This window comes from Notothenia rossii (genome assembly GCF_949606895.1).
Source record: "Notothenia rossii genome assembly, chromosome: 3".
Taxonomy (NCBI): Eukaryota; Metazoa; Chordata; class Actinopteri; order Perciformes; family Nototheniidae; genus Notothenia; species Notothenia rossii.
The window spans coordinates 2105028-2117174 of record NC_136901.1 but is presented as its reverse complement, the minus strand read 5'-3'; the positions used below and the strand labels follow the sequence as shown (position 1 = coordinate 2117174).

The 12147-nt window shown below is 44.4% G+C and overlaps 1 protein-coding gene across 1 annotated transcript in view; it reads left to right on the top strand.

The window, feature by feature from the left end:
* LOC307033459 (uncharacterized protein) overlaps nucleotides 1–12147 on the top strand; it is a 68510-nt gene that overhangs the window by 42325 nt on the left and 14038 nt on the right. The window contains exon 8 of the mRNA XM_079671945.1: nucleotides 9962–10399. Within this exon, the coding sequence (XP_079528071.1) occupies nucleotides 9962–10399 (438 nt within the window). The remainder of the gene's footprint in view (nucleotides 1–9961; nucleotides 10400–12147) is intronic.

Here is a 12147-nt window from a genome sequence, read left to right as displayed (position 1 = left end):
CGGCTGCATTAAATATTACATATCTGCCGTAGTTCTCTATTTATAGAGCCCTGATGAGAGGACTTCTAGACAAACAGGAATAACTGCCGCCGAAACTGAATATGTGACGTGGATCATAAATATATCAACAATCAAACAAAATCTTCAATTTCTCCTTGCCGTATCAATACTCATTCGGCTGACTTTTATATTTGATCCAATTGGTATATTTACACCATAACGGTGCACAGCTGATAGAAAGGGACACCTGGTGGTTAAAGCACGTTATTGAAATGTATTGTTTTTATTATTAGATATTAATAGGAGACACAGACAGACAAACTAATAAGGCTTTATTTAAACATTAAAGAATACTTTAGGTTAAGGTCTTATTTTGAATAAGAAAAAAGCTTTGGGGGTATAAACATTAAGCCTGACAAAGTACTAATATATTGCTTTCCTGCAATGCTAACTACTGCATGTTGAAGCACTTATTTTAACTGATATTATACATAATGTATTATACTCTTATAAGATGTATGTAGATAGTATAAGAAATGTGCAGAATATGACAGTTTAATGGTGGAGGTATACACACATATTGATAGATGTCTTGTAATGCACTGTTGAGGAACCTGCGACCCAGGTTTTTCATCTCCGACCTTGTCAGGTATTGAACAATCAATAAATAAAGAACACAGAATTATTAAATATAAAACACAGAATTTGTGTGATTATACTAAATGATTTACAAATAAACACCACTGCATATTTACAACTGTTACACATGCTGATGTCACGCAAATGTTTCCAATTTAGGATCAATAAAGTATATCTTATCTCTTTCGACTCCACTTCGAGTGATATAATTACTAACAAAGCACTTATATACTAACAAAGGACTGGCTTATCTAAAGCCAGTTGAATAGCACTTGAAATCATGGGCGTAGGAAGCATCCTGAATGTGGGGGGGACATTTTTAACGGGGGGTGTGGGGGTCCCCCCCCCACGAAAAAAAAAATATATTTCCTGTATTCTGGTGCATTTGAACAGGTGGTTTGATACTTTTATGTGGCTATACTAGCATGAGGAAAATGATGGGTACATTTTGTAATTTCATCCAGTAGTAAAGAAAGGAAACATATTTGATTATTAATTCAAAGCCGTCTTTGAATTAATAAAAAGCAGTTTAAATGCCCATTTTTTGTACATTTATATACAACAATAAATATTTGTGAGTGCATTGAGAGATATTGTTGTGGAGAGTCATTTATATATAAATCGCAAAATACATTTGTAAATCCTTCTGTGAGCATTTATTAATATTGAGACTGATCTGACTCCATACAGATGTTAAGTTCACCTGGTATGAATGGTATCATTGACTTAAATGTTCAAATAAATGTTGCTCTTCCGTCTATATTGGTCATATGAGGCCCCTTGACTGAAATGTTTCCTGTTCAATATCCCCACTGATTTCCTTAACATTCTGGGATGAGAGTCCACATCACAATTTATTCTAAACTGTCATTTCCCTTTCATCACTCACCTCAGCAATGAACCTCTCTCCACTGTCCCTGTGTTCTGCCTCTGACTCACTCTCAAGCGCCTAGTTCAATCAGGAGAGACGTGATGTATGAAATACATGTTTATTATCGGGTCACATTATATAAATGAAACATAATGATGACAGTTTATAACAAGTGAATGAAATGGTGTTTGGCGATTAGGCCCAGGTTTTGTAGGATGTCATTCGGGAAGGGAAGAACCGTTTCCGATGAACCCCCCTGGGTCTAGACACTGGTGGTGGTGATAAGTGGTTAGGTCCGGTTGGAAGGGAGAAGGTTGAGCTTGGCCCTGAGTTGGAAGCAGGAGGCGAAGGGGTGGAGGAGGGTTGCGCGTTGACACCTGGAAGACAGCTGATGGAAAAGGGGAGAGCATATATGGAGGGATTAACGGGTGCGATGATTAGGCTTGTGAATGGAGGGACGTGATAGGTTAGCTTGAGGAGTGGCGCTCCCTATCATTTAGTGAAGGGAGCGAGTATTGCCATGACGCGCAATACAAAGTGATAGGTCTTCCTGCCTGAACTTGCGCTGAGCTTCATATGTCAAGAGAGGTGGTGAAGTGATCATTATTTATTGAGCAGTATACTCTTTCACATTGAATCATAACAAGTCATACTGAATGTAAATACAACTGACTCTAAAGTAAGTCCCAGTCTGTGACATTGGACATTTTGAAGACTCAAAGTCCCAAGCAGTAGGTAAAATATTAGCTAGTCTATGTAATGTGCACAGAAGATAAACAGTTAACTGAATCCTGGGATGGAAATTGCCTATAAGCACTCAGTAAAACATAAACACACACAACAAGCTTCTGAATGATAAGAAGTATATCTAAAACATAATGCACATTACCATTTTGAGAGAGAGTACCTTAAAGAACTCAGAAAATAATCTCTCATCGAACTGAGGCTCCAGTAAAACACTGACTGCGTCTCTAAATGGACATCATGGTGTTTACATGAGCACAGAGAGATCGGGTTATTCATGTCGTGGAGCTGCTGGAGAGGACGCTGGCGTTGACTGTTCGCCGCTTCTCCGCCTCTGTCACCCTCTATCACCCTCAGCTACCATTCGTTCTTCAATCTTTCGAATTGGACCACTGCCCTGCATTACACATCTTTAATGCAATGCACATTGTTTTTAAATGTTTACTTATTTTGGACTTCTGCCTCCGTTGCTGGCTGTAGCCGGCTGCCCTCACGTAGCCATCAAAGTGCCGGGTGGCTATTGCTATCTGCTACATCGCCTACTGTCTGTCTCCGTCCCACACAACAACCGTGGACTCTCTCTGCCTCCTGCCTTCATCTCTGGGGTGCATCTGTCCCGTCCCGCTGCTCACATCCTCCTGCCATGTCGTGGATCTTCCTCATCTCCACAACAATCCTCCACCTCTGTGAACCTAGCCCGCTAGCTGCTATCGCTGCCATCACACTGCTCCCAGCCATTCCGCCTGTCATCATGCTGAAATACTCCATCTCACAGCTGCTGTCATTGACCAACTCCTCCACTCCGTCTTCCATCTCAGTCATCAGACATCTTGGACTCCTTCGTCGACCCCGCTAAATTCACCGAAGCGCCCGCCGCAGTTTTGTTTACCTTCAGCACGGACAATCCATTTGCATCCATCTGCAACGCACTGTCGCACACCTGACGCGTCATCAGAACGCAACTCCTACTGCTCCTCTTACACTCTCCCCCGCTCACCTACACTCCCAGCTGCACGGAATACCTGGAGCTGATTCCACTCCCCTCCGCCTCCCAACACATACAACAAGCCATTTCTCCCCACCATCAAGCCCCCCTCCTCTACTCCACTGCCCCCCCTCTCATGCCCACCCCTGCGTTGCTAACCTAGACAACCTCATACCTCTCCAGCCTGCCACCACCCCTCCAACCCCCCACTTGACCAATTTTGCCCTTCTAAATATACGGTCACTCAACAATAAAGCCCACATCCTTCACAAACTCATCCTGGACAAATCCATCGACTTCCTTCTGCTCACTGAAACCTGGCAACAACCCAATGACTTCTTCTCGCTTAATCAAACATCCCCCCCTGGTTTTAATTACATCACTAAACCCCCACTACCCCTCCGTGGTAGTGGGCTGGCTGTCATCTATAACCAGAACATCCGGACTACAGAACTCACCCTCCCCTCAGTACCATCCTTCGAATTTCTCGCCTTCAAAACCCCTCCCTCACTGACAGTTATCCTCATTTACCGCCCCCCTAAACCACACCCCTCCTTCCTCTCAGGTCTCACTGAACTCCTAACCATTGCTTCATCCCTCTCCCCACGTCTGTTACTCCTCGGCGACCTCAACATCCACATGGACTCCACCACCGGCAAACACGCTTCTGAATTTTCCTCCCTTCTGGACAATTTCTCATTTACACAACATGTCACCTTCCCCACCCACGATAAAGGACACATCCTTGACCTTGTCTGCTCCACCAACCTCCCAGTACTCGACCTCCACCCCTGCCCCTTTCCCCTCTCTGACCACAAACTCATACAGTTCACCACCGCCTCCCCCGTCCGCCGCCCCCCCCCCATCCAGGAACATCACTTTCCGTAATTTACGCTCTGTCGATCCCCAGCACCTCTCCGACCTGCTATCCTCTACTCTCCCCCTGGACTCGAACCTCAGCTCACCCGATGATCAACTCAACCACCTTAATTCAACCCTACTCGCCTCCCTAATTAGCTTGGCCCCCCTCAAAAGGAAAAATGTCACTTTTAAAACCTCCTCACCCTGGTTCACCCCTGCACTCCGTAAACTGAAGCAAACCGGCCGCCAGCTTGAACGCCTAACCATGAAATCATCCCTCACAGTTCACCATGATTCCTACAAACTCCATCTCACTACCTACAGAGACGCCCTCAATGCCGCAAAATCTGCTTACCTCTCCACCATCTTTACCGACCCCTCCCGTAACCCCAGGACCCTCTTCTCCACCGTCAACAAGCTCCTCAAACCCTGTGCTGACACCCTCTCTTCCTCCACTTCCACATGCAGTTCATTCCTCCAGTTTTTCTCTGACAAAATCACTGCCATTAATCACTCCCTATCCGCTGCATCTGACACACAAACATCTCCCCGATCATCCACCGCCACAATTCCTCCCTCCATCTCCCTTGACCTCCCGAGCCCTCCTCCCCACGGCATTCTCTCCCAGTTCACTCTGGTTACCCCCCCTGAAATACTCCAACTGATCAGTTCCTCCAAACCCACAACCTGCTCGCTTGACCCTCTACCCACCCCTCTTCTGAAGTCCTGCCTCCCCGTCCTCTGCCCCTACCTTGTCAACCTTTCAACTCCTCCCTGTCCCAAGGAACCGTTCCCTCTGCCTTCAAAACTGCTGCTGTCACTCCCATCCTCAAGAAACCCGGTCTGGATCCCTCCTCCCTCAGTAATTACCGCCCCATCTCCAACCTCCCCTTTCTCTCAAAAACAATAGAACGCATCATCTCCAAACAACTCCACCGCCATCTCCAAACAAATCACCTTTTTGAACCTCTTCAGTCTGGTTTTCGCCACCACAGCACAGAAACGGCACTCATCAAAGTCCTCAATTCCATCCTCACCTCTGCTGACACCGGTTCCCTCAACATCCTCATCCTCCTTGACCTGAGTGCAGCCTTTGATACCGTGAGCCACACTATCCTGCTTACCCGACTCCGGGATATCGGTATCGAAGGTACTGCACTCAGGTGGCTCCAGTCCTACCTCTCCGACAGATCCCACTTCATCTCCCTCAACAATCACTCCTCTACCACAGCTTCAGTCACCCAAGGTGTTCCCCAAGGTTCAGTACTCGGCCCCCTCCTCTTCATCATCTACATCCTCCCCCTTGGTCAGATTCTCCGCCATCACAACCTGGGCTTTCACTGCTTTGCTGACGACACACAGATCTACCTCAGCACCAAATCCCCCTACAACCCCCCAAAAACACACATCGAATCCTGTCTGACTGCAATAAAATCCTGGATGCGACACAACTTCCTCAAACTCCACAGCAATAAAACTGAACTCCTCCTCATCGGCTCCAAATCAACCCTCAGCAAAACCCCCAACCTGACACTCACCATCGATGGCACCCCTGTTTCCCCCTCCACCCAGGCACGCAACCTTAGCGTGATATTCGGCCCCACCCTCTCCCTCGACCCCCACATCCGCCAAGTTGTAAAAACCTAATTTTTCCACCTCCGCAATATCGCCAAACTCCGTCCCTCTCTCACCCGCCCCGCAGCTGAGCGACTCATTCACGCCTTCATCTCCTCCCGCCTTGACTATTGCAACTCACTCCTCTTCGGCATCAGCACAACATCCCTCAACAGACTCCAGCGTGTCCAGAACGCAGCCGCCAGACTCCTCACCCACACCAAATCATGGCATCACATCACCCCGGTCCTCAAAGAACTCCACTGGCTTCCCGTCTCACACCGCATTCACTACAAACTCCTGGTCCTCACCAATAAAGCCCTCCACCATCTGGCCCCCCCCCTACCTCACTGACCTCCTCATCCTCTACCAGCCACCCCGGTCCCTCAGATCCACCTCAGCCGGTTTGCTCTCAATCCCCAAGGCCAAACTCCGGAGCTTCGGGGACAAAGCCTTCTCTGTGGCAGCCCCGAAGCTCTGGAACTCCCTCCCCCAAGACCTCCGTGAGTCTGAGTCCCTCACCCTGTTCCAGACCCGTCTCAAAACCCACCTCTTCAACTCTGCTTATCCTTAAACCCGCCCCTCCCCCCTCTGAACCAACATCCTCCTGACTGCTTTTCTGTTTTTGTTTTGTTTTTGTTTTTGTTTGTGTTTTTGTTCTTGTTTTGTTTGTCGACCGTAGTCATAATGTAAAGCGTCTTTGGGTCTAGAAAAGCGCTATATAAATCCCAATTATTATTATTATTATTATTATGTTCCCTGTTTACATGATGAATACTAGTAACCTGGCATTTCGATGCCTTTTCTCATCTAAACTATTCAGTATTTGTATCTCTCTATCAAGAAGTGAGACGCTTAAGTTAAGACATTAAGACTTAAGACATTTAAACTATTCAGTATTTGTATCTCTCTATCATGACATAAAGACGAAACTCCTCTCCAGAAGTGAGACGCCGCCGCCGCCATCACTGTTAACTGATTAACTGCTACCAGCTGATGACTTACTTTCCTCTTCTTTGAAAACAATGTTCTTATGTCCATGTTGTCTGGGGGAGAAAACATATCAAACCAAGAGATCGTCAGCTTTGATTTTTGCTGTGTTAACCATTTCCTGAACATTTGGTGTGTGTGCCTTACCTCTGCTACCGGCATCGCTTCATACAACAGATCTGAGCTGTCCAACTATGGCAACACTCCTTGAACATGCGCACGCTATGGGAGAATCTGTCTTGGTGCAAAGTAGCAGTGAAAACATGGTACGGAGTTTCATTGATTTGGGCATTCTCTCAATAAGCAAGTGGAATGGATTTGATAGTGAAGCACTGACACAGCGCTCTACAAAGAGCGGCGAGTGGAGAGACCGATTCACGGACTTTCCACATGGTAAAAGTGGGGGGGTCTAAACTAATCATTTGAAAAAGTGGGGGGGACTTGTCCCACCCTCATATAATGGCTGCGACACCCATGCTTGAAATGTTTTAGCTCTATGAAACCTGATGTACTTATATGATTCTGCTTTCTTCAAGTTTGTATCTTGTTGGTCGAACGCACTTATTGTAAGTCACTTTGGATAAAAGCGTCAGCTAAATGCAATGTAATGTAAGATGATCGATGGCTACTGATATATTTTCCTCTGAACCTTGACAAGTGCGTGTTTCAGGCTTATCAATGAACAACAGGAGGGGTCACAGACATAAGAGCAGCTGTTAAATAAAGCTCTTCTGACCTTAGCTGGCATGTGGGTATATATTAATGCTGCCCATTATGGGCACAAGCAATTTCACCCATTTATTAATGATATGTTTTAAATGTGAGTGTTTCCTATCCCCTAAACCTCCAGGGATGTACACAGTTTAATACTGGCAACTTCTTATTATGGGAAATACGAAAACGTCTTTTAAAACTACAACTCCCAGTAGAGACGTGCCATAGAGCATGTTGCAAAACACACAATAGCCAGCATGTGTAGTTCTGGGGACGGGGTGGGGGAGGGGCAGACGGGGTGGACCCGTTAAAATCCAGTTTTGGACAGTCTGCCGTGGTTCCATCCCATTTCAAGTGCTGTTCGGCGTAACCCTCGGCGCACACTCAAACATCCAATCAGAGCTTGATGACTATCACGGGGTTTGTCAAGCGAAGCGGAGAGAATACTTACTTCCGGGTGTAAAATTCTCTAATGCAACCTGACGGACTCCAACTTGTGTTTATTAATCAAACAAACAAATACACACAAGGATAATTATGTGTTATTGTTGAGTAAATAACAGTGTGTGTGGTTTAGAAAATAATACAAAATTAGAAGGAAAAAACGGTGAAACAATACAGATTTCAGTTTTCTGAGCCCCTACTCTCCTCCGAACTGACGGCAACAAAAGTCCTACATTATTCAATTAAAATAAAGAAGTAAAAACAATAAGTGTGGCTTGATATTGAGTTAGAAAAAGGTTGATAAACGCTGTGAGAATGGATCTGCGGAGAGCATTTCGCCGCGATCCCAACTCCTCTATTACCAACGTTCAGGGAACTCCATGCAAGTCAATGGGACGCCCTGCCCGTTGAAAACAGACTTCCAAGGTCTGTAATAGAGTGACGGGGAGGGGCCCTGACCGTCCATCAATATGTGATGGGTTGGGAGTGAGAACGTGTTGCACTTGCAGGTATTTGTAGACATTTAGCAGAAACACTCCCTATCAGAGTCTTTCTCTGCTGTTGACATAATCTGATAACAAACTGTTCAATTCTCCTTCCAGTTCCTGGTTTGGACGCTCACGTGGAGTCCAGTTCTTTGGGACTCTGTTCTGTGCAGCAGCAGAGAGAGAGCAGCAGACAGGAGAGAAGACACTGCAGCTGTTATCATCAGTGTGCACATATCCATCATTCCCTCTTACTGACAAACAGGGTTATGAAGAATATCAGTGTGATTTCCTGCTGGATCTGGCCTCCCACCTGAAGGACTATGAGACTAAAACAGGTCTGAGTGTTCTTCCATCGTTACAGTCTGTTCTCCAGTCAGTTCCTGCAGTCTGGTCCATAGACCTCTCAGAGAGAAAGAGCTCCATCCTGCTGGAAGTGCTGAGACTCCAACCAGAGAAGAAACAAGTGGAGCTGAGAGGCTGCTCAGGTGGAGAGAGTGAAGTGAGGACTTTGCTGCAGTGTCTGCCTTATGTCTCACAGATCAGGTCAGTCAGAAAAATACTTTATATTTATTAACTAGGGTCCGAGAGCAAACAACGTAGGGAGGACCCTATTGGAATTGTAGGAATTATTATATTTGTTGTTATGAAAGAATTGTCGTTTTGAGGAATATTACATTCTCTTTTAATTAAACGTGGCACTAAATGCAATCTTGGTGTTGCTTTGCCGTGGCAAAATAGCTCAACAGAGACCCCTGGAAGGCAGCCCCTGCCCTGGGTTTGTCCTACATTTATATATTATTTTGGAAAGGAAGCATGTAAAGAAAACTAAGAAAGGTCCAGGAGGCATACTGTTAACCAACAGGAAGTTAGTCCTTTAGAATTTGACAGCATTTTGTCTCCTACACATTTCCTCTGATCAACCCTAAAATCTTTCAGTGCCATCTTTAGACCTTAAAGATCAAAAGTTATTTATAGCTTAACTCTCCATTGAACTCCCTTGCTGTGGCGTGGTCGGGAGAAAAAAAGCATTTACTCATAAAACAGAAAGTGCAACTGGAGCCTAAATTCTCCAACATGCTCCAGATCTCTCATGGATAATACGAGTCCAGGCCAGCAGACATCAACAAGGCAATATTGATTCAGTGACAAAGTGCCAACTACTGGCAACAGGAAGTTAAGCGTTGTGTATTTTTACCTCTTCCTCCCCGCAGATTAGGAAAATCCTTTTGAAATGTATAATCACCTTCAATTTTAGATTCAACCCTAACCCAGTTGACACTACAAAACATGTTGAATGTTGGAAGGTAAAGAGTTCACATTGCTAAATAGTGATCAGGTGTAGAAAGTGTTTACTATGAGTAATTGTAACTACTAGTAATTAAGTTAATAATTAAACTCGTCAGTGCTGTATTCTGTCAGGTCAATCTGAACTTTGATCTCTTATGTTGCCCTCCAGAACATTTTCCCTTTTTTTACTTTTCATTCAGACTTTCTGCCAAAGATGTGGAAAATTAAACAGCACAACATTTTAAACTGTAACTTTGCTTAAACTGTAACTTTATACAGTTTGATAGTACATGCAGTGTTTAATACACGTTTGTTATCATGCAGCTTCAGGAGGACCCACAGAGCTCCAGGATTACAGGGCCAGGAGCGACGCTATGAGAAACTGAAGAGAGAAGAAAAGAAGCTGTTTCTGGATTTATGCCTGAAAGCAGCTACTCTCATTCAAGGAGAAAGCGTTCACAATGAAGTGAACAACCTCATCTCTCTGTTTTCTTTTAACTGTGATATACATAACATCCTTCTGGATTTGTATCAACACGTCAACACTCAAGAAAGTTCAGCTGTTATTCAAAAACTGAAGCCATTTTTCCAGTCAGTTCCTGAAGTCTGGTCCATAGACTTCTCAGAGAGAAAGAGCTCCATCCTGCTGGAAGTGCTGAGACTCCAACCAGAGAAGAAACAAGTGGAGCTGAGAGGCTGCTCAGGTGGAGAGAGTGAAGTGAGGACTTTGCTGCAGTGTCTGCCTTATATCTCACAGATCAGGTTGGTGGGACCATTACTGTTTATTTTATCATGTTGATTTTTCAATTTGGATTTCTTAAGAAATACAAAATGAATGACCTCTGATTATGGGCAGTGTTTCAGGAAGAGACAATAGTCCTTCACTTCTGAACCTGATGTAGATGAATAACATTTCCCAGTTCAGTCATTATTTGAAACCACAGTCTTCTACCAGTTAGAGAATAATGAAATGATGTGAATCATAATGAGAGACCTTAAGCTCTGAGACAGCAGCACCATCATGCTCATGCCTCATTCAGAAATAAAGACACACACAAACACAAATAAACTTGCTGATGAAACTGCTATCAGCTTTTTAAATCATCTCTCTTTTAATTTAAATAAAGAGCAATTAAAAGAATAAAGGAACAACAAGTGATACTCCATGTATCTACCTCTTAACAGATACTAGCTTCATCTTGACTGACTCTAATGAAACCTCTAAAGACTGTATAGTGAGCTTTAAATACAGATTTCAGACACATGAACGATCCTAACTTCTAGTCATCAGAGACAGAGGAGGTGTTACTAAACTCTGACTCACATGTGTATTATCTCAGGAGCAAAGTGAAGAGTTTCATGATGTGATGTTCTCTGCTACGTGATAGGGACTCTAGATGTTGTTGTTCCACTGTTTACATTATTATATTGGGAATATCATTTTACAAACAAAACTCATTCACAAAGTAAAATCCCCTCAGGTGAACAGAATCCCTGGGAAGCAAATAAGAAGTGATTTGAGGAACAGGACTAGTGTCTGTGTTGTGAGTCAGCAGAAGAGCTAAGTGATGACACATGTTGGGGAAAGGTTCATTTACTGAAAGCTTTCCAAAATCCAAATATGATCCTTTTAACGGCAAAGTGACTTCAATATGAGGCTGATTGACTTCACTGTGTTCTGCTCACTAGCAGGTATTTGTAGACATTTAGCAGAAACACTCCCTATCAGAGTCTCTCTCTGCTGTTGATATCATCTGATAACAAACTGTTCAATTCTAGTTTCAGTTTCTGGTTTGGAGTCTCACGTGGAGTCTCACGTGGAGTCCAGCTCTTTGGGACTCTGTTCTGTGCAGCAGCAGAGAGAGAGCAGCAGACAGGAGAGAAGACACTGCAGCTGTTATCATCAGTGTGCACATATCCATCATTCCCTCTTACTGACAAACAGGGTTATCATGAAGAATCTCAGTGTGGTTTCCTGCTGGATCTGTACTCCCACCTGAAGGACTATGAGACTAAAACAGGTCTGAGTGTCCTTCCATCGTTACAGTCTGTTCTCCAGTCAGTTCCTGCAGTCTGGTCCATAGACCTCTCAGAGAGAAAGAGCTCCATCCTGCTGGAAGTGCTGAGACTCCAACCAGAGAAGAAACAAGTGGAGCTGAGAGGCTGCTCAGAGGAAGAGAGTGAAGTGAGGACTTTGCTGCAGTGTCTGCCTTATATCTCACAGATCAGGTCAGTCAGAAAAATACTTTATATTTATTAACTAGGGTCCGAGAGCAAACAACGTAGGGAGGACCCTATTGGAATTGTAGGAATTATTATATTTCTTGTTATGAAAGAATTGTCTTTTTGAGGAATGTTACATTCTCTTTTAATTAAACGTGGCACCAAATGCAATCTTGGTGTCGCTTTGCCGTGGCAAAATAGCTCAACAGAGACCCCTGGAAGGCAGCCCCTGCCCTGGGTTTGTCCTACATTTATATATTATTTTGGAAAGGAAGCATGTAAAGAAA